The sequence below is a fragment of the Atheta coriaria genome, unplaced genomic scaffold (genome assembly GCF_025399875.1).
Source record: "Atheta coriaria isolate IRGN ID8LTWV9N9 unplaced genomic scaffold, Caltech_Dcor_3.1 hic_scaffold_7_pilon, whole genome shotgun sequence".
NCBI lineage: Eukaryota > Metazoa > Arthropoda > Insecta > Coleoptera > Staphylinidae > Dalotia > Dalotia coriaria.
In genome coordinates this window covers 8,803,181-8,824,142 of record NW_027045449.1, presented here as the reverse complement: position 1 = coordinate 8,824,142, position 20,962 = coordinate 8,803,181, and the positions used below count along the sequence as shown (strand labels likewise).

Genomic DNA, 20,962 nt, shown 5'->3' with positions numbered 1-20,962 from the left:
TGTGTTTGATATTCGCGTTATTAACTTAAGAATATAACTGTACCGGGCTCAAACAAACGATCATCGTGCAAAAGCGCAATGTAATAACCATTTAAGTTGAGAGTCAAGTCAACGTCGGCGCGCGATCGTAAGTCAATTTAATTTTAGTCCCCAGACTAATCAGATGTAATTTTCGTGCGACTCCGACAAAGACACTTGATAGATAATTATAATTATCCGCACAATGCACTATACATCGTATTTCCGTGATACTAATGGCACATGACAAGAAAATTGATCTCCGAGTGAAGTAAAACAAAACAATGAACTTTTACTCGCACAACACAAAGGAAACTAAAACAATACAAATACAAAACACACCGATTGAATATTTATGATGACATTATGTAATATCTTGGTTGCCTAGCAAGAGGTTCAAATGTTAGGTTATGTTTGATGATAATTGACGAGTGAAAATGTGCGCGTGGGTTTAATAATTGTTTGCGAGACGTGAACTTATCTCGCGCGCAAGTTGTGCACCATTAGTTCTTGCACGTCCTGCTTGACGTGTAAGTACACGTCTTGTTGCGTTCATTCCTCATGTTTGCGTCGTGTTCTCTCGCGAAAGAAGAAGAAGAAGGTTTCATTTGCCCTTTTATGCCGATTATCTTTATAAAAGCAACAAGAACTAAACAGGATCGTAGATATTTATCGAAATAAAAACTAAACAGGATGAAATTTTGCGTTTCGTTTCGAGTATTCAACTCTTTTCACCTGGATCCGCTTGTTGAAGAGCTTTATGTGGGCGGTTGTAATGCGAAACTTGAGCATCTCTTGAACTTGATGATTGTGAAATGTTTACGGACACAGAGCTTTTTCACGAATAAGAAAATTATTTCTGTGGTAAACTTAAATTAAATTTCATTAAATTTCTTTCCAAGTAATTGCACCTACACCTATTAAATACAACTTCATTACGTGTCCTTCGTGCACGACTTTTTTTTGCTTCCACGAAGAACTTTCCGAAACGTTCGGTAATGAGGCGAGCGGTTTACGACGTAATTTTCACGATCAATTATCTTACAGTTACCGACTTCTTTTACTCCTGCGTAATGTGATTATAATAAAAATTACACCAACTTCACGTATAAATCAGGAAAGTGATAAAACTCCCGGGCAGCCTCAAGCGGCACCGCGGTTCAATCAACAGAAGTCTCGCCGAGAATGTGGACCTGATGCTTGGAAGATAGTAAAACGCAGGTAAAAAGAGAGTTTTCGAGGTACAAAAGGTCAGCCGAAGAGGATGTGAGTTTTTAAGTTGAAATTCGCGATGAAAATGAAGAAATAAAACCGAATTTTTAAATTTAAACAAAAACAAGAGTTTTTGTCACGAGATTGATTAAGAAGCTTCAACCCGTGACTAAAACTCGTGACTAAAGTAATTTAATCACTTTTTCTGTCTCAAAACTTCTTTTAAAGTTAAAAATAAAAAAATCTAATGGAACACTCAAAGAATAATGTAAATCAGTAAAACAAGTTTGAATATTCCATGAAGACGTCCCCGAAGCCTTCGAAAATATTGATATAGGTGCGTCACATGTCGAGGAATGTCCCTTATTTTCCATTACGTGTTCACCGCTTTGGAATCTCGGTAAGCTAAGTTTACATTACATGCATCATGCATGCGCTGCTCCTCGAAGGCGTTGAAGGCGCTATCGGAAGAGACAAGCAAACACCGCGGGGTCTTCGCAATCACACCAACAAACGCCTCAACGAGCGAGAAAGAATGCGACCGTGCAGGGAAGTTAAAGTTTCATATTTATTTCATATTTTCAACTCGGACGGCTACCGTGCCTGCCATCGCTTTGAATATTTACAGCGCGGGTATGTAAATGTCGCGCCATGACAAAGAGATACTCGAAGCGGGCACTTTAAATGCAGAGGCGACTTTTTATGTGTCGTTTAAGTGCGATACCTGTCTGCACTTGGCAATCACGAGATGTTACATGTATAAATAACAAAAAAAAGTTTTTTAAGTTAAAAAAAATTAACGGAAACAGCTGAATATTTTTTTAAGTTTTTTTAGTTTTTAGAAACGAATTTATGTCGTTGTTTTCATCATCACATCATAATTTCCTTCAACTATTGCTTCCAAATTAGTATGCGTAGTGAATATCATGTTGCGTCGGGTTTCTCACTTCATTTGAGCCTATCTAGAGGTTTCTGCTTCTGGTCGCATGCATAACTTGTCATCTGCTTCAATTTAAAGCTTCCAGCTCAAGCTGGATGTGATCATATGATCCCTCACATCTTTGCTTACAATGTTTTAACACATTTTACATTTTACATTCTACATCTGTGACGCATGGCGACTTTTATCCTCGAACATGTGGCGCACAAGATGTGACTAATATCAAAGTGTGCCGGATAAACACGAATAAAACGGAAGACGATGTTTTTTGTTTTGTTGCGCTTACACGACCGGCTTCAATTAGCATTTACCAAGATGAACGAACCCTGCATCCCGGCTTCACCTATATTATTACAGAGCGTATTTGCATTTAATAAATTAACTTCGCTGCGTGCATCGGACAGAAGCAAACTTCTGGACTATACAATTTACTAAACTAGTAAACGTCTAGTAAAGTTTATATGCTTATCAGGATGATAGTTAATTAAGCATAAACATAAAATTTAGTTAAGCATCGATGAATATTTTAATCCCTACTAATATTATAAATGCGAAAGTCCTGATGTTTGTTACACTTTCACGCAAAAACTACTTAACCGATCATCATGAAAATTTGTACACATATTCTTAGTGGTCCCCGAATGGTTATAGGCTACTTTTTATTTAATAAAAAAAATTGTTTTTTAAATAAAATAAAGAAATTGTTTAGCCAATAATACCTCTGCATCTGGCTATTTGACTACTTTAACGCCATCTAGCATTCCAGCAATGAAGCTCAAACCTAAGTACTATAGTACCATCACACTGTATTATCACACTGTATTACCGACAGCTACGTCAACATCAAATCCAATTGACTACACTATGGAGACTGTACACTATACTTCCATAGACTATACTTTCAGCCATTTTAAACTTCCCGCCATTCTACTTCATTGTTACTTCTTCTGTGACTACAGACGCGTACGGAAGCAACTTCATTATTTTAGATATTCGCGAGCGAAGCCAAGGGTTAAAGCTAGTGTATTAATATTTTAATAATGTGTGCAAACACAATATGACCGAGAATTTGTACGTGTAATAAAACGGTAACTGGCCGTGATCTTGCCCTGGCGATACTTAAAATTCCAACCTGCCAGGTGCAAAGAAGCTGTAAATGATTTACAAACCAAAGAAGTCAAATCACATTCTCGCTTTCCTACGTACACTGCGTCATTATGTACTTCTTTCATCTCTCAGCGACCCTCCGGTGTGTGGTCAACGCGGATTGTCAACAATAGAATTTCGTGAAGAAAAATATTCGCAAAAGATATTTACGAGCAGGTAGTGGAAAGACTGGAAGATTTTCGGGTGGAATTCAAAAGAAACCGGACTGGTTTGCAGCCAAAACGAAGACGTCGACGATGCGAGCATCAAGCAAACCAAACTTGTGAACCACTTGTTCTTCGCTACGACAATTTAATGCCCAGTTTACTTAATCGTAAGGTAACAGACCATTGTACTCGAAATTCACTGGGTGAACAAAAAAAGAAGAACAGAAATTTAAATGTGTTCTACGTGATCCTGAAGAGCAACATGAACAAAAGATGCAAACATACGAATACTCCATACAAAAACATCCGAAACAAGAACTCGAACACGAAACTTGTTACAAAAACTACAAGGATACAGGAGTATTTGTACTCCGTTGAGCTATAATAAAAATACCAATTTGTTGCTCGTAATTGTTTCGCGTTTCAACCGCGTGCAAATGTAATTAAATAAATTTTTAGAACCAAACGAGATTTCGTGATCGTTATTTTCTACACATTTTTCATTAAAGACGATTATTGTGCGCCATTGTTATCGAGAACAAAAGCCGAATATGTCGCATGAAATGACTATTAAAGAAATACACAATCCTAGCGCGAAGTGGGATTGTTACAATAAATTTTACATCAAACGCGGAACAGCGTTGACCTTGGAATGTCACGGCTCAGTTATGGAATCGAATTTTTTCACCGCACCGCGCGATAATTCATCGTTAAAGTTTATTACTGGCAGTGATATTACAACATTTACGAGCGTAGGTATTACGCCATTGTGCAAAGTTGACTAAACGTGCTAAAAATGTGAACTTACGCAAGTTTTACTAATTTTTTCATCGCGTGATTGGTAAACAAAAGATTTAACAAGCTGTGATTAGCGTGAAGAAGATGAAGATTCGACTAACGGTTGGTTTGGCATGGCATGGCGTGATCTTGGGTTGAAATTGCCGAAGCCGGCAGGAAGTTGTAATTGCAGCTAATTAACCAAAGCGAAGCCTGAAAGTGGCCCAAGTTCAAACGATTCACAATGAAAACCATGTGTGACGTTATAACTTCTTCTGAAAACTTAGTCATTTGCGTCTTGATTACACAGTATTTTGTTTATGTTCTTCGAAATTCGATGACTAATATGCTAACATAAACAAAATTGAATTTCTCAATAAGTTACTTAAAATAAATTAATTTTAAGCAGTTAAACCTCAGAAAATCCTCGTTGTGGTCAACAAAGATCATTAAACTTTACCAATAATAAACTCCTACTTCTGGGAAGCAAAAATTCATTTTTTTCATAAAACGAGCCAATTATTATGTTTAAAAATAAAATTTATACTTACCATGATTGTATTTATTATAATCCACAAATGTTCGATCCACTACACCACAAAACACTTTGTAAACGCACACAAATATTAATATTAAAGACTTTTAACTTGTCCCCATTGTTGACATTTTCGCACCGCCCGCAGAATTCCAATGTTTCTGTCCTGACTTAACAGTTAAGTTAAGTCGCGATGTCGGCCGGTGGTTGAGCAACGTGCGCATCGGCACAATAGTAAAAATCGCGACCTTCGGCACCCGATCCGCGCCGGCACGACACACCGCACCGCGTGCTCTTACACAACTATCGCATTCGAGCTCGCGGCGCGTGCTTTCCTAGACGAGAGAGTCCGGTGATATTCAAATCCTACCATCCTACTACCATCGGGGCCGGGAGGTGCCGCAAATGCGATGCGACTGCGAGTGCTATCACCACCGGAACATAGTGCACGTTATTCACGCTGTTGAATATGTGTGTGGATGTATTTTAGTTGAGGTAACATTTCGTGTTCTCTTGAATGTTCCCCTCCGTTGTTGCATTCGTCGTGAGCGATGAGGGAGATTCGTGCTGAATTTCTCACTTGCGATTGTTCCATTCCACGATTTGTTGTCTTGTATATCTTCACTTGTATGTTTAAATTTTTATTTCATGTACACATGATTTATGGTGAATGCGTTGTGTGTGTTGATTGTGTGACCGGCTACTGCAACGCACAACCGACGCCCGGGTTCATTCAACAATGAAAAGAGCGCAGAAAAGACTTAAGTTAAGCGGGTTTGGCTGGCTGGCTGCCGCGCGCAGCCCTCGCGCTCCTTTCCTTCCTCCCAAGCGCATCTGCGATACAGCAAACAACATACGGCGCTTCTGTGTTTCGCATCGTTTGTAGCAGCATCTATCTCTACCCGACGCCCGCGCCATTACATCCGCTAACCGCATCCCCACGCTCCGCAAAGAATCGCATGCATTTACATGTGTGCATTTACAACTCACCCACAATCGACGAGAATACATCTCGCGCCGGCACCGCCCACGCACAGGATTGGATTTTCGTGACAAATCATTGCAATTAAACTTGTTTTCTTAAAAACTCGGAACTTTTCAAAATGCACGCATCCACACACTCAACTTTTTTACAATGATGCTCTGTAGGTTATGTACAAGTAACGGTTTTTACGTGTATTGTTGGTTGCCTATGTACACACCTAAACAATATTTTCATCAACAACAATGTTTTGATGCTTTACAAAGCATCAGAAATAAACAAAACAAGATTCTTATTGAAAATCAGTATCATTGCAATATACTTTAGGGCTGATAATACATATTAGCCGAATATTCCCCAGCGCCCGCATAACCAAACATTGCGGGTCGACTGATTGAATTCAATTTATGGTAATTGTCCGATGGCGCAGTGTAAATGCCTGCTTTATCTGCTTAAGTAAATTCAATTAAGCTCAGCACAATGTTATAAATAATTGAATTAGTGCCAGAGTAATAATTAACGCAATATTGTAATAGGCAACCATTTAAACGCACAAAACAAACAAATTCGCAATTCTCAAGCACAATCATGATTTATTCTAGTTTCGTAGCAAATATAATACTATATTCGGGTGCAAGTATAAAAATAAGTACTTATCCTAGAGAATATATAAATTGCAAATCTGATATTCGCAGTAAATAAATTAAATTAGCTTTGGAATACTCGTAGATTACTAGCGTATAAATATGTTTAAATATTGATGAGAATCTTTCCTTGATATTGCAGCGACTCACCTGGGACGAATTATTTAATCAATTACCATCGTAGCGTTGCTTCTTGTCGTTGTCTCTGCGGACTGGAAGAATTAATAACCGTAACGTTTTGCGGATTAACCAGCGGTTGCAAACGTTCTGTAAAACGCTTATAATTCCTATCCAGTTCTCTTTGGTATTCTTTTTGATCTGCGCCGATGAGATTGCGATTCTTTTTCAGTGCATCGTGACATCTGCACAGAATTAATATTCAATACATTAATAACTAAACAAGATGAAAAAATAAATGCTTACTTCTTTGAGAAGTCTTTAAAACACAGCCGTAATTTATTCTGATGCTTTGTTAGCGGTTTGCCATCGGAAGGCAGGAAGGTAAGCGCCATTTCAAGCGGGCCTTGATTAACCGTCGTACCAATGCATCCCTGTAGAACCATTTGCAGGATTTTCGGATCCGGGGGTTCCTGTGTGGTGGCCGTAGCCAATTCGGTTGTTTTCTTTTGTATGTCTTCGATCGCCACCTCGATCGGTGTGAGTGTGATTTGTGCGCGGTGCACAACTTGTATGCGTGTCTTCACGTACGGGAAATGCACGGCTGTAGTGAGAATGGTTTTCCTCTTATACTGCTCGTGTAATTCACCGTGCGCACGACCACTCGGCGTGAATGGCGTTGAATACACAAAACGCTCTGAAATGAATCATTTAAAACCGAAAAATCGCAGACGGTTTTGATGTGAAACTTACTAATGTTAAAGTTCTTATCGAAATGCGTCTGGCGATATCGCAGTTCGTACGTCTCGAAGTACGGCTCGACGTAGGTGATCTGAATGTATGCCTTATCAGGATCTAATTTCGACTCGTCGACTGTATTCGAATCTTTAATGATCACGACGTTGTCAGATCCGAAGCGCTCCGCGTAAAAGTTCTGCACGCATACAAAGTTAATATCTCATTAAACTTGCCTCCAACAATAACTCATCATTCATCTATGACGCGAATATTTGACTTACCTCTAAACGACTGAATATCTCCGGCAGTTTCGTCAACGTTGGCTCTTTATACACGAATTCCTCCTTGTCTAAGTCACCAAACTTCGATCCGTAAAATCCTACGCGAAAATACGTGCCAAACACACGTTTTCCATGCAATTGCTCGATTCTAGTGTACGCATCGTGTAACTTTCCGTGAATATTCGACAACTTTTAAAATCGCGACTGTTTTCGGCGATGGGAATCAAAACCTTGTAAATATCATTCATGGGTTCATACATGGCCGCAGCAAATAGAGAATTTGCAGCGTGTTCCAATAAACCAAGGAAACCACCTTCGGAAAATCCAAGACAACCGCCTTCTCTGTCAGGACTTAAAACATCATCGGAAACAGCGCTTTCTTCGAGTACATTCGGCGAGACTTTTTCCAACGCTGCTGCACCCGGTGGTAAATGCGGCAGTGGCTCTAACATTGCAAGATATTCAGCGACTAATGCAGCAGAGTGCACGAGACACATTCCTGCCTCGCAGTGATTACCACGCTCCATGTGTTTCTGCGCCATGTTGGCAAGCCATGTAAGGCGCAGATCCGGCGAGTTTTGATAACCTTTCGCAATGCGATACATCAAATCAAGCAGCATTTCCGGATCCTCTTGGAACTCTTTCATTTTCACCGTATCAGAGAGAATCATGTGCAGATTAAAGACTAAATCGCGTACTTGTTCAGGGAAACTAGTTTCTTGAAACTCTGCATCACGCTCGCCATATTCCAGAATGGTTTTCAATGAACGCCGGAGAGAATCATCACTGAATGAAGCTGATGTACCGACAAGTGAACTCAGGGACATCGTGACTTGCATTTTAATACGCGCAAAGTTCTATTAGGAAAATTATGATGTATTCTATAGCTTTAAAATAAGGTTATGTACTTGTACTTACATTACCAATCTGGAATGTTTGCCTCATGAGTAAATACAATGAAGCTGCTGCCTGTGAACGCACTGAAGCAATGTGTGACCCACAATGTTTCAGTAACAACAAACACAAGTCTGCGCAGTGATCACTCTCCTCATCAAACAAAGCACTGTGAAACTAATATTTTTACCGATTATTTAGAGCACTATGCAATGTATCTTTATATTAATCATCCTTACCTTGAAAACTAAAGATCTTTGCGATGCAAACATATGTGGTAGGACAGTAGTGCTCTGATTCTTAGCCAATGCATGCAATAACACAGTCAGAGCCAACCCAACCAAATGTTGTTGATTATCCCAGAGTGAAACAGTCGCCACACATCTCTCCAAAGTATCCAGTACAATAAAAGACGCTTCCGTAGCTAAATGTCCCTCTAAATGCACATCAATAGACATATCCTCGCGCGGTCGATCTACATTTTCCGATGGACGATATGTCATCTGTTCCTTACGCCAACGTACTTTTTCCGAAGTGGTTGATGATGCAGATGAAGTATTTTGCGCTTTGCGCCTTTGCATCATTTCCCGAGCGGATCCCTGACCGAGAATCATGTCCTCCAGACGACTTTTTACATCTTGCGGGACTTGTGCATGCGCATATCCCGAGGGTTGATGACTTCGTCGACGCGGTTTGTATTCAAAGCAAGATGTGCACGCGTCCAAAAGATGGAAAAGTGTAGCCATGCGATTTGTGGACAACTCACCCATCCAATGACTGAGGGATTCAGTCTCCACGTTTTTGAGCACCCACAACACACAGAGTAGAAGTTGGCGGGTGACGTCTGATGACACAGCAGTTTTTCGATGTTGTAACTGTGTAATATAATAAAATTTTTGCTTTTAAAGTGATTATATGTGAGTTTTAGTAATTACCGTTTGAAATCCATCACAATTTGTTGGCGCACCAGCGATAGCCAACGCCACAGCTTGATTAATGTTGGTGCTTGGCGTGTCTTCCACGAAACGATCGTTCCGGTCGTGGTTGAATTGATGGAGGATCGGGAGCACATCCATCGCCACCGATAACAGCGGCAGATAAAGCGCCGCAACACGCCGACGTGCTTCCGGCGAAATGTAGCGCGGATCGTTATCGTGCCAGGATAACAGTGATCGAATCGTGTCGACTGCCTTTGCGTGAAGATTCGGATTACTGCAAGCGCATAAAATAGGTTAAGTATAAATTGCATGCAGACAACAGGCAACCCAGTATACACTCACTGCATTTCCAATAAAACAGTTGCAAGATCAGTTAGGACCAAGCCAGTTAAATAATGATGCTGGCGATATTCCGATGATAATTCCGCAAAGGTGCTGACTCTCTCCTGACTCGCCGGAGGTCCCGACAGGAAGGAATTCTGACTTGTTGATGAAGTTACACTCGGACTGGGCGAGACACTCGCTCCGGACGTCATGAATGGCGTCGCAAAAGGCAAATTCAAAGGCACATAATGCTCATGACTACACATTATCCTCACACATTCAACTTTCAGACTGAACAACATCGCAGGATCTTGCATCGATGAGATTTTCGCCTGGACTTGTTTCGTGTAAGTCCGCAATAATTGCATTACAAACCCCCGATCGACAATCGACACCAAATCAAAGAAAAAGAAGGCTAATCCTGCGTTTAACTTATGCGCACGTCGAATATCTCCATCATTCGCATGCGAAATTATATCAGACGTCACACAATTCACCAAATGAACGATATCATCCATGAATTGTTGTGAGAAACGCAAACGTCGCGGTGCATCAAGACTACCGGTATGTGCCAAGTGTTCAATCATACTTTTGATGATCAAATCAAAGAGGAACCAAGCATTCTGCATGCTTTGATCACGTGATCTTCCGTTGCAAATCCCCCATTGAACTGCAAGTTCCTCATAGAGGATGCGTTGGCAGTTATTATAAATCGGAGTTGGTTCGCCCGCCATATTGGAACGCATGCTCGCAACGCGATCAATACCACGCGGAGAGAGTTGTTGTGATATCTCTAAATCAGGGTTTGAACTGCTGCGAGTTAATGATGTTTCATAAGTTGGAGAATTTTGTGCGCTGTTGCACATTGCGTGGGGAATTCGACATTGGTATTGGATGTAAGTTGAAAGAAGACCAATTCTTCCGTGGTGATCCATTTGTAAGTCTTGCAACGTCTAAACAATAAAAATTATAAAAAAAAATTAAAAAACTGATATTTTTTTACCTGAATTCTTTCTAGGAGTAAACATAAAGCTTCAAAAGCAATATGTGCGATATTCAACGTCTTCTCGGCTAGGCGCGGTGGCTGTACAAGTAATTGAATGATACTGTCAAAAATCAACGGGAGATTTTGAACGATTAACTCGGGTTTCGCACCAGCTAGGCCACTCATCGAAGACCGGAGTTCTTGCGCCAATCCAGCTTCACCTAATCTCGATGGAATGATACCAGTATGCACACAATCGTAAGCAGCAAGAAATCGCTCAACTGCTTGATCATGCGTGTGTACTGATGAGACAGTATCCAAGCACACAGTGAACAATCCTTTGTGATTGTCCAACCATTTTGTTCCTGGTAGACATACATCAGCAGGAATGTAGCTGTAGTTCAAGGGAGGTGGTTCTAGCATTACAGGAAGACAGAATTCTCCAGAGACTAATCTGCCTTCTCTTAAAAGTGGCAACCACTGTAAAATTAACAATAAAATATGAATTTTTATAAAAAAATTAATAAAAATTTAAATAAATCGTTTCACTTACTGTATAACCAACTGGTGTATCAACCTGCGTCTGTTCCACCTTCTTCTGACACGAAATATGATAAAAAGTAAAGAGAATATGATGATTATCAGCCAGGGCATTCGGCAGCTTCATTTTAATCTCATCATAAAACACTGGAGTCTTACTGTGGTATGTCACAGCTGTGTACACTTCATTCGTGAACTCTGGACAACTACTCTTGCCGAAAATATTATGCAAAGCATGCTGTTCACCTTCTCCAGCCATCAACTGCACCCGGACAGCTAGATTCCTCGCTGATCCACCACGATTCGAGAAATTCAACTCCTTCGGACTTACAAACAGCAAATTCCTATACAAATAATGCGGATTCAATAACTCCTTAACCGGAAACTCTAGTAATTCCTTCACAGGTCGTGCTGTATCATCATGATACGGATGTATCTTTTCTAATTCCGAAGTCAAAGAATGTTTTACCTCGGATGGACAAGGCATTATTTCCAATCGCAGTGTTGCAGGAATGCATTTCATCTTCTTGATGATTAAATTCGGACGTTTTAACTCATGTAGAAATTTATACAGGTCGTCATCTTTTAATTTCTCAAATTCCTGTTTGAAGAATGAAGTGACTGTGAGTGTGATGGGTCTGAAGTTATCCAGACTGTTCGCGAGGTGATCCGGTGACCAAGAGCGGCGTTTTTCACGACGTTCCAGAGATCCACGCCGGGTGAGTGTGCCCATATCTTGGGCACGTCGACGTAATTGTTCTAGACCACCGCTGGCTGTTTTACGATCCAGACTGTTTGTGCTACTGTTGGAACCGGTGCTTTCACGGTCAGGTTCATTCACTCCGCCGTTGATTACGTTCATCAAGTAGATTGCTGTCCAGGCGAATGCCTGACGGTATTTTCCAAGGCGTTCACAGGTTGCTACAGCGCTTGCTTTGATTTTATCACGATTCTGGAAGCAGAAAATTAATAATTTGTTTGGAAAATGTGATATTTTTAAGTCTTACTCTGTCATCTTTTAAGTATGGTTCTATACACTCATTCAAATCCCCTTGAAGAACTTTTTCCAGTCGAATCACAAGAAAAAGATCCGGAGATGGGTTTGTGATGTCAAATATACATCCTCTTGCCAATGTACTGGTGTCATTCAGTGGAATATGATCATCTAGCATTCTCTTTAAATTTTCTTTATTCAAATCAAAGTAGAAAGTCTCCGATACTTTTTTCTTCTCTTTGGCGTCGTATAAAGCAAGGGATGCAAAGAGTGGCTCAACTTCCAGTTCAAGACTAAAATATTTATATTATTTTGTGTTTTTATTCGTAAATTTAAGTTAAACTTACTTTAATTGAAGACATTTGACTAAAATCCGATGTCCAATGTGTTCCATTGGTGGTCCAGCAGTCAATCGTCTTTCTACTGGTTCCTCATCGGGTTGTTGAGGCTGAGGTGAAAGAGACATCAAAGCTTCCTGCCGCTCAACTTGCCTGCGACTTTCGTTGAGTTGATCCAAAGCTTCCGGAGCGGAATGCTCGAGAATTTCAGGAATCAACGGATCGCCAGCTGAATGCCGCAAATCTAAGGAAGCCCAGGAGTTTCTGGGCGTCAATGTTTCACTACATGATGAACTAATTGATATTACACTCTGACGACTGCTTCCAGGCGCTGAGGTCAAGTCTTAATAAAATATTTCGTTAATAATTTGCATGTAAATTAAGTTTATATATTAATTACCAAATTCTGAACTAACTTCAGATAAAGTAGGCTGAAAATCAACCTCAAACTCTTGTTTTGGGCTTGAATGCAAAGCTTTTGGTAGATTGTGTCTTGATCCATAGCTGCTGCTCAAATTTCTCTGCTGATATTTCACAACTTGCCAATCAGAAGTATAACAGGAAACACATGCTTGTACATGTGGTGGTAAACTCTCACTATAAATAACAATTACTCATTAAAATATAAAATAATCAAAGAAAACAACTAAAAACCTTTTTTCTTCTGGTATTATAGGTCTGATTGTCCTGATGGGTCTCTCGATAATCTCAACACTAACATCCCCTGGTGGAATATCAAGTATTCCTCTTAATGGATCTCTATCAATCAGCAGTTGATATTGTGATAGAAAGTCTTCAAACTCAATAGGTTCGATTACATCAGAAGCCCAGCTCTAAAATATTATACCCATACATTTATTTCTAAAAATAACAAATGAATGCAGACATACCGCTGAAGAAGACGGGGACAATCGACTGCATTTCGAGGCATGACAAGAGACATTTCGACGCACTTCTGCTGGATGAGCCCTGGAAACATGAAACCACGTTAATATTTTATGTGTTTGATGTATTTTTATGTTATTTACTTGGATAATTTCTGCGTGAACGCCCTTTGCGTGGACGCCATTTTCAAACAAACGAAGCGAATGCGAAACCAGTCATACACATGGAATGCTGTCAATGAAATGTCACAATATTTTTATAAAAACATAGATAATTATGAATAAAATGATATATAATGTATATACTAATAGTAGTTATTAATTTCTTTGAGGAATTTTTCATTGTAAAAAGTTTTAAAAACAAAAAACTTGCTTAACTTTGAATTGATGTTTGACAGATGTTTGTCAATACCACCTAACCATACAATATTAACTTTATTATCAATAATCACTGCTTATCATTTAATTCCTTTGTTATATACATTAGATATTTAGTAACACTACTCCGAAAGTCATAATACTGTAATATTTATGAGATATTTAGTACAAATGGTCATTTTGAGTGTTTAAACCAGTATTTATTCACTTGTCTAGCCGCAAAGATTTGAAGTCAACTTTATTGACTGCTAATAAGTTTTGTCAGCAATTCTAATTGAATTAGAACATCCACGATGGAATCCCGAGGTGATCGTGAGTCAGAACTCCAGCAGTTAGTATCTTCAGATGGTGATAATGAAGATAGCATTGTTCAGGATGACACAGACAACACAGTGACTGAAATTAAAGTCATTTCACCAGTTAGAAGCAATAAGGTAGTTAATAAAACCATTTAAAGCATAAAAATAGATAAATTAACGTTTCTGGTAGATTTCCTCATCAGGCAATACAAGTCACAGCTCTGCATCCAAACAGCATAGAAATCATCTGAATAAAAAGAGCACAAACACAACAAATTCAAGTATTCTCTTTGTGAATGAAAAGCAGAGAGCTGCTAAGGAGCCAACAAAAACCACAGCTACAGTTAGACCAAGAAATATTCACAAAGGTATGAATTATACAACAAAACAATCACAATAGTTATGATTTGCTTCATAATTCATTTATTTTATTGTTTATTATGAGTGTATTCAGTTTATTTACTTTATGTTTTGCATGAAATTTAAAGTAGTAGATCCACCACACAAACCAGTGCATCATCACTCATTTTTATCCGAAGTTCCCGATGTGCGTCACATGGAACGCGCCCTGCTTGGACTCCTCGACGACTTCCATTCAGGGAAACTGCGTGCGTTTGCCAGTGGCTGTACCATGGAGCAAATGACAAATATTCGCGAGCAGCAAGAGAAACTCGCCAAGCTACACTTTGATTTGGGTACAACCAGCGCGCCGTCACTCGCCGAGGATAATCTCCGGCAGTCTTATAATACTATGAGTCATTTAATTCAAAGATTGGAGCAGTTGAGTGTCTCGATTGAAGGATTGCAGAATAGTGACAAGTAATCTATTAATTTATATAAAAAGTTATGAAAATATGAAAAGATTATGAGTGGATTTAATATGAAACGTTAGCGAGATTTGCCTGGACGTGATTCTTCCTTCTTGCCTGAAAATTCAATGCAAATTTAATTTATTATCTAAGAATATTAATAAAACAATATAAAATTATGTTATTGGCTATTATAACATATTATTATAACATGTTATTACCTCCTCCATATCTTGTCTCAGCAGCACTCTTCGCACTCACAAATGTTCTCTGTAATTTTCCCTTCTTTGCTTCTCTGTAGTCCTTAGCAACATCTTTGGAAAGTTCAGCAATTCTTACCATTAATGGACCTGGATAACTATTCAGAGTGTTAATAAATGATTGTTTATTAAATAATTGATAATTTGTTTACCTGCAGCCCATAAATTCAATGTTGGTGAATGTTCTAGCCAATGCTACAAGATATTCTTCGGAAAAAGTGCCTTTGTGAGTGATCATAAATTGTTTTCTTAGTTCCCAATGTTGATCTGGTTCTGTATCGTCGTAGTACTTATCCACATCCCAATCAGTTGGATATTTTTGTGTCATCTTTATTGTATTTTAAGATTTAATATTAATGAATCTGTTATATATGAAAACAGATGCCGCAACGCGTGATGGAAAATTTAATCAGATTACATTTAGGTTATGATACCACAAAGCATGATTCCTAATCTTTAAGGAAGAAAATTATGTTTTTGCAATTATTTGTTCATATTACAATTGCAATTTGCAAATTCATGGATTTTTCAAGTACATTATGAATTTTCTTGGAGTCATACACCTAGTCTGCCTAAATAAACATTTATTCTTATTCTTTTTTCATATATCAATAATGACAAATATTTCATAATCCTGATGTTCAATATCATTCACAATTTCCATTGCAGAATAAGTGATTGCTTTCACCTCAGTGCCTTGGGGATGCTTTCCAAGGTGGAATTCTTCCCCATAACACAAACAAGTAATTGAAAAGTCTTCACCTTCTGTAATGAATTGTGTTATCTCTAACTTAGAACAAATTAAATTAGGTTCACAACTAAATAAGTACAATAACTCATCAAGAAATCCATACAGTAAACTTTCTAAATCATGCCCTGTGGCTTTTATCTCTACTCTTTGTTTTATTTCCACAGTTTCCAACTCAGTCATGTATCCAAACATTGAAATGCCACATTGTTCAAATGCTTCCTTAAGACTATCTCCCCAAGAATGTAATCTGTATGTAATAAAAAATGTATTAATATATGATTTACTTTATTAAAATAAAGTTGAATATACTTACTGAACATCTGCAGTGTGATCTAGATCTAAAATAAAACAATTAGCATGTTTATGTACTTTTTTTACTTTGTTTGTAAGCAACTTACATTCGTATTTTTGGATGGGTAGCTCAATGCTAGAAAAATCAATGTCATCATCGTCTGGCATTATAAGTAGTTATTTATAATAATACTTGATTGGAATAACATAAATTAAATTTTAGAGCACATGTTTAGCGCTATTAATCGAAACATCTTCGAGTATTTAGGTTAAAATGAGGGAAGGTCCACAGGTGAAGTAGGTACCCATGCAATCATCTTTAAACCCATGCAATACAAACAATACAAGCTGATGACAAGCTGTTAATATCTTAAAATAACAATTGCACAAAATTGCACCACATTAGTGTAGCAAATATGCATTTTATCGCTTTTTTGAGCCAAAGCTAAGACTGCTTATCTTACTTTGCCATAATCAGCTTGCAATTGTTGTAATTATGCTTAAAGTCTACAGCAACATTGTTTATTAGGAAATACCAGATAATTTCAGTGATTTCCACTTCTGTTATTACAGTATTACATACTTTTGCATGCAGTGTAAGCCTCTATGCAAATTATTGATCAAACTTGCAAGTAAAATGCGTTCACAATACAAAAAATTCAATCATGTTAGTTTGATGTTTTGTTTGTATCCCACAGTGTCACTAAGCAACGAATAAACTCATTCCACCTCAACAAAATTAGACAAATTATTTGCAAAAAGCATTATCTATCATACCTCAAACAAAAACTACCCAAATTTATTCGTTCCACGTGCTTCATCAAAATGGTTGAAGTTTTTGGTAAATTATCTTGCAATATCTTCATTTTAACTGATAAATCAAACAAAGAAACACATATTAAACAATTCTCTACATGTTTCACGTATTTACAGAGGAAACTTACTATGCAAATCATTGTTTGGACGACGATGAGAAACATTTCCACTCCATAATCGGTCACATCGAAGACATATTGATGGACACAGAGTTTCTAGACATGCACGGGGCATTCATGGAGAAACACTGGCATGAATTCGAAGACACAGAAGAGAATAAATTCTCATACACGGATATTTTCAATGAATATATTGAAACGGTAGAAAAATATCTGGAAAACGAGTTGACCAATCGAGTGCAACACTTTAAAATGAGCGAATTCGAGCAGGAGCTGAAGTATTTAAATTAAAACCTATTTCTAGCTTGATATCATAACAAAAATCATGTTTTTGCTTCCAGGACGCGGCAGAATGATCTTGAAGGCGAAATATTTGAAATTCTTGCAACGTTCAGCGACTTCTGCGCCTTCAAAACAATGTTCATTGATTACAAAAACGTATAAACAACGCTATCTAAATTCATTATAATAATATTATATGTTTCAGATGAAAGAAGGCAAAACAATAGACTTTTCATCGGATTTATGCGTATCAAAATACATCACCACTCCTGAAGTGGCTGAATTGTAAAGAAAAGCAACAAATATTAATTAATTCATCAGTATTTCCATTTGGACAAGTCGACTGTTAGTGTCTCCTGGCATTCTGTACGGTAAGAGCCCTGTAAAGTTGGTCAGTACGCGTGCCTGCTCTTTTATAACACCCAATTGCTGAAAAATATTTATAAAATAACAATAAATGTGTAATTATTTCAAAACTTACTTTGTCAATTGAATAATCCTGCAATCTTGTTGGTAAGTGTTCATTATCTTTGATTTTCTGATATTGAGCAAAGTAAATATTCATTGTGGCGAGTAAAACGTCCGGAATTACTTTGCAAACATCAGATGTAAGTGATTTGAAACTTGAGACACGATCATCTACCTCGTAGGCTTGCGTTGGGATGATTTTCAACTCGTTTAAACACTTTAAACAATAAAATAAGCTTCATAATGAAAAAAAAAACGCAGATAATAAAACAATAAAACATTTACCTTTAGAGCAGCAGTGAAATTCTTACTGTGGTACTGATCAAAGAAAATCAACAAATCTTTAAGGTTACAGAAAGCGTTTGCTGATGCAGCAGAACACCTAGATGTATCCATGGAGTATCTTTCATAGATTTCTTTCACTTTCATTGTCATTCTATCCCTTAGAGAACCTTGAGATGATGGTTGGGTTATAACTTGAGCCAAGAGTGACGATAGAAGATTCAAAACCTCAGTTTGGTTCTAATAATAACAAAAAATTAAGAAAACAATCACAAACACAATAAAAAATGACAAAAATCGTAAACTTACATTTGCAATATCATACAAATCAATAGCATCCTCATACATTCCCTTGCGCACCAATTGATCAGCCAACATATGCGCTGTTTTCTCAACAGTGATCTCCGGATGCCTAAACTGATCCAGGATACCTTTAGTTCTAATCCCGTTGCGTTGAACCTTACCGAACACTTTCTCAAACTCTCTGGTCTCCTGCACGAGATCACAGATGCAAACTTGGAACATATTCTTCTTCTCCGAGTCATGAATCTTATGCAGGAGATAGAAATAATTGCATGCTTCGAGAATACAGTGGATTTCAAACCTCTGCACGTAAACCAAAATTAATCGGACGAGATTCAAGCGTCTTGCTGGTTTCGGATCGGCGGGATCCACAATAACTAATATAAAACACATTAATACTTGAAAACATAAACATTTTTAGTGTTAACTTACGCAGAGGTGATGAATAATCTTCTGGGCCAGCTAATAAATAGCAATCATTAAGTGCAATCGCCATGTGAACTGCGTGTACTTTATAACGTTCAATACGAGATAGAAATTCAATGGCCGCTTCGAATTGCCCGGTCAAAGCTAACACCTGAAAATATAAATGTGGTTGTTTGGCTGCATCGTAGTGTGATTCGCCGTATTCTTCAATAATCGTGCGTTGAAACTCGAAATAATCAATGTGGTCTTCCTTTTCGTAATCAACGCGAACCAGAGATAGTTTCAACCATAGCCAATCATCCGCCGTGCGTGCAACTTCGGAATGTTCATCAGAAATGTCACAACAACCCATTACAGCAAATACAATGCGTTTGAATGGATCAGTGTCGTTGCGTATCAATCGACGATAATGGAAACGAACTGCTGCTTCTAATTTGTGCAAATCTGGATGTTTGGGGTTTTTATTCAGTGCTTCGAGGAGTTCCAGTAAATCTGGGAATCTTTGACGTCCGCTAAATTATAAATTAATACATTAGCTAAGAAATTATGATGATTTTTGGAATAAAATTACTTTGCTTTGTTTAAACACTCAATTGCAGCTGGAATATCACCGCTTCTTAAACAATAATACACCATAGGCCACAGAGGGCGCTCATCGATTGTCCCGTCGAGGAAACCAACATATCCTCCTTGGAGCCTAACACCAAGATAACTCCTCACCAGAGTGTAAGTACCGGGAATACCTCCTCGCTGTGCAGCTGCCAGATTTTCAGTGATAACATTACACATGTAGGTCTTGTAACGCGTTTCCAAGTATTTTTTCGCTTGATTTACGAGGTCCATTACTACTAGATTGTGTTTACGAGCTGTGATTGGGTCTTCTCCGTGTGTGGTGAGTGTTACATTCGTCATGAATTTCATTATTTCCCACATATCATTAACTTTCTACATTATTGAATTTAAAAAAATAAAAATTGTTTTTTTAAGAAATATTTGATGATATTTTAATATACTTACAGTGTCTTTAAATTCTTCAGCTGTAGCAGCGAAATACTTAACCAGATTTGGTTTGGTTTCATTTTTAGCTTGTCTTTTATTCATTTCGATGACTTTTCCAGCATAGACTGCCTCCTGTTGAGTCATAAATTGTGAAGCAATCACTGGATTGTCCATTACAATGGAATCAGGAGTTGCAAGATGGATGAAATTGCCAGATGGGCCAACCATGGCGTTCATTATCTTGCGTTTTTCCTGTTTCCATTCAGCCCATTCATGTTCCCATGCTTGTTCAGCAATTTGCTTGTAACACTAAAGTCATAATTCATTTTTAACCAACATTTTATATAAATATTTAAATATTATATTTTCTACACTTACTAATTTATGTTCGCTTTCTATCACACCCAAAATGCAATTTCTGAGTTCATTTTCCAACAGTGAGTCCAAATCAAACTCATCAACTGGTTCAATAGCTTCTAAAGTTCTTTTGCTGCTGATGGCATCTAACTTTTGTGAAATTCTTGGTAAATCTATGCCTTTTGAACCCAAGAGAAGGTTTCTAAGACAAAAAATTAAATATTAATCCTTTAATTCTTTATTTTATATACAAAAATAACTTACGCTTGAATATCTTTTGATCCAGACTGTGCCACTCTTGTGTACAAATCAGAGGAAGCTTCCAAAACTTGTCTTAATGACCTATCTACCTTAGGAAGCTCTGAAGGCCCCTCAATATCATGAGTGAGCTTCTCAGCTTCAAAAAGCAAGTCTGAGAAGTCAGAAGACATTCTAAAACATAAAATAATCTAATTGTCCTCATAAAATCAATAATTATAACATACTTGGCACAAAATAATACACTAAACTTATATTTAAGTAACTTTACACTATAATTACTAACACTCTTTGAGAAAATACGAAAGAAAATGAACGTGAAATACCGCCAGTGCAAAAATAAACTTAGGTTATGGTTTTGTTGTGCTTTAAAACACAAAGTGCGCATGCGAAACTCTAACCGTCACAAA

At 37.9% G+C, this 20,962-nt stretch overlaps 7 protein-coding genes across 10 annotated transcripts in view; 2 read left to right on the top strand and 5 right to left on the bottom strand.

The window, feature by feature from the left end:
- Window positions 1-5,543, bottom strand: part of LOC135795812 (uncharacterized) — a 50,668-nt gene extending 45,125 nt beyond the window's left edge. The window contains 1 exon segment of the mRNA XM_065307604.1: window positions 4,812-5,543. The gene's annotated coding sequence lies outside the window, so the exon portion shown is untranslated.
- Window positions 5,544-6,350: 807 nt separating this feature from the next.
- Zir (dedicator of cytokinesis) lies at window positions 6,351-13,686 on the bottom strand. The gene is given in 17 exon segments (XM_065307590.1): window positions 6,351-6,783; window positions 6,845-7,235; window positions 7,292-7,472; window positions 7,558-7,751; window positions 7,754-8,414; window positions 8,476-8,628; window positions 8,691-9,326; window positions 9,387-9,663; window positions 9,732-10,666; window positions 10,717-11,178; window positions 11,252-12,190; window positions 12,246-12,525; window positions 12,580-12,913; window positions 12,971-13,167; window positions 13,225-13,403; window positions 13,461-13,539; window positions 13,599-13,686. Coding segments are annotated over 17 exon segments (6,129 nt in total). The 5' UTR covers window positions 13,640-13,686; the 3' UTR covers window positions 6,351-6,593.
- Window positions 13,687-13,842: 156 nt separating this feature from the next.
- On the top strand, window positions 13,843-15,119 carry LOC135795807 (coiled-coil domain-containing protein 28A). 3 transcript variants are annotated; one of them, XM_065307596.1, is made up of 3 exons: window positions 13,843-14,266; window positions 14,322-14,499; window positions 14,623-15,119. In XM_065307596.1, the coding sequence occupies exons 1-3, from the start codon at window positions 14,126-14,128 to the stop codon at window positions 14,952-14,954; spliced, it is 651 nt and encodes a 216-aa protein (XP_065163668.1). In that variant the 5' UTR covers window positions 13,843-14,125; the 3' UTR covers window positions 14,955-15,119. The 3 variants fall into 3 exon arrangements, with proteins under 3 accessions (XP_065163668.1, XP_065163669.1, XP_065163667.1); XM_065307597.1 differs by having other exon boundaries at window positions 13,844-14,266; window positions 14,671-15,119; XM_065307595.1 differs by having other exon boundaries at window positions 13,845-14,266; window positions 14,620-15,119.
- On the bottom strand, window positions 14,538-15,648 carry LOC135795811 (partner of xrn-2 protein 1). The gene is made up of 3 exons (XM_065307603.1): window positions 15,353-15,648; window positions 15,162-15,298; window positions 14,538-15,057 (listed from the first exon to the last, which is right to left on the bottom strand). Exons 1-3 carry the CDS (start codon window positions 15,526-15,528, stop codon window positions 15,020-15,022), a joined length of 351 nt encoding a protein of 116 aa, XP_065163675.1. The 5' UTR covers window positions 15,529-15,648; the 3' UTR covers window positions 14,538-15,019.
- Window positions 15,649-15,769: 121 nt separating this feature from the next.
- Window positions 15,770-17,308, bottom strand: Archease (protein archease). Of its 2 annotated transcripts, XM_065307598.1 has the most exons (5): window positions 17,187-17,308; window positions 17,020-17,113; window positions 16,350-16,378; window positions 16,265-16,289; window positions 15,770-16,198 (listed from the first exon to the last, which is right to left on the bottom strand). In XM_065307598.1, exons 1-5 carry the CDS (start codon window positions 17,290-17,292, stop codon window positions 15,802-15,804), a joined length of 651 nt encoding a protein of 216 aa, XP_065163670.1. In that variant the 5' UTR covers window positions 17,293-17,308; the 3' UTR covers window positions 15,770-15,801. The 2 variants fall into 2 exon arrangements, with proteins under 2 accessions (XP_065163670.1, XP_065163671.1); XM_065307599.1 differs by lacking the exon at window positions 17,187-17,308 and having other exon boundaries at window positions 16,826-17,098.
- LOC135795810 (ADP-ribosylation factor-like protein 2-binding protein) lies at window positions 17,259-17,935 on the top strand. Its single transcript, XM_065307601.1, has 3 exons — window positions 17,259-17,455; window positions 17,519-17,615; window positions 17,665-17,935. Exons 1-3 carry the CDS (start codon window positions 17,259-17,261, stop codon window positions 17,746-17,748), a joined length of 378 nt encoding a protein of 125 aa, XP_065163673.1. The 3' UTR covers window positions 17,749-17,935.
- LOC135795804 (nuclear pore complex protein Nup93-like) lies at window positions 17,686-20,932 on the bottom strand. The gene is made up of 10 exons (XM_065307591.1): window positions 20,780-20,932; window positions 20,559-20,726; window positions 20,316-20,496; window positions 19,956-20,246; window positions 19,510-19,883; window positions 18,945-19,450; window positions 18,519-18,889; window positions 18,213-18,449; window positions 17,941-18,144; window positions 17,686-17,888 (listed from the first exon to the last, which is right to left on the bottom strand). Exons 2-10 carry the CDS (start codon window positions 20,723-20,725, stop codon window positions 17,769-17,771), a joined length of 2,451 nt encoding a protein of 816 aa, XP_065163663.1. The 5' UTR covers window position 20,726; window positions 20,780-20,932; the 3' UTR covers window positions 17,686-17,768.
- Between the last annotated feature and the right edge of the window lie 30 nt (window positions 20,933-20,962).

Bases quoted from the DNA above. Each gene is read 5' to 3' on its own strand.
- LOC135795810 (XM_065307601.1), top strand. From the start codon at position 17,259: ATGGACACAGAGTTTCTAGACATGCACGGGGCATTCATGGAGAAACAC. The intron at 17,456-17,518 runs GTATTTAAATTA...TTTTGCTTCCAG, and splicing joins GAATTCGAGCAGGAGCTGAA to GACGCGGCAGAATGATCTTG. The intron at 17,616-17,664 runs GTATAAACAACG...TATATGTTTCAG, and splicing joins TGTTCATTGATTACAAAAAC to ATGAAAGAAGGCAAAACAAT.
- LOC135795811 (XM_065307603.1), bottom strand. From the start codon at position 15,528: ATGACACAAAAATATCCAACTGATTGGGATGTGGATAAGTACTACGAC. The intron at 15,299-15,352 runs GTAAACAAATTA...CACTCTGAATAG, and splicing joins ATTGAATTTATGGGCTGCAG to TTATCCAGGTCCATTAATGG. The intron at 15,058-15,161 runs GTAATAACATGT...TTGAATTTTCAG, and splicing joins TGAGACAAGATATGGAGGAG to GCAAGAAGGAAGAATCACGT.
- LOC135795804 (XM_065307591.1), bottom strand. From the start codon at position 20,725: ATGTCTTCTGACTTCTCAGACTTGCTTTTTGAAGCTGAGAAGCTCACT. The intron at 20,497-20,558 runs GTAAGTTATTTT...TTTTTGTCTTAG, and splicing joins GGATCAAAAGATATTCAAGC to AAACCTTCTCTTGGGTTCAA. The intron at 19,451-19,509 runs GTAATTTTATTC...TTTATAATTTAG, and splicing joins GAGTGTTTAAACAAAGCAAA to CGGACGTCAAAGATTCCCAG.
- LOC135795807 (XM_065307595.1), top strand. From the start codon at position 14,126: ATGGAATCCCGAGGTGATCGTGAGTCAGAACTCCAGCAGTTAGTATCT. The intron at 14,267-14,321 runs GTAGTTAATAAA...CGTTTCTGGTAG, and splicing joins CACCAGTTAGAAGCAATAAG to ATTTCCTCATCAGGCAATAC. The intron at 14,500-14,619 runs GTATGAATTATA...TGAAATTTAAAG, and splicing joins ACCAAGAAATATTCACAAAG to TAGTAGATCCACCACACAAA.
- Archease (XM_065307598.1), bottom strand. From the start codon at position 17,292: ATGCCCCGTGCATGTCTAGAAACTCTGTGTCCATCAATATGTCTTCGA. The intron at 16,379-17,019 runs GTATGATAGATA...TGATTTTTCTAG, and splicing joins TTGGGTAGTTTTTGTTTGAG to CATTGAGCTACCCATCCAAA. The intron at 16,290-16,349 runs GTAAGTTGCTTA...GTTTTATTTTAG, and splicing joins ACCCATCCAAAAATACGAAT to ATCTAGATCACACTGCAGAT.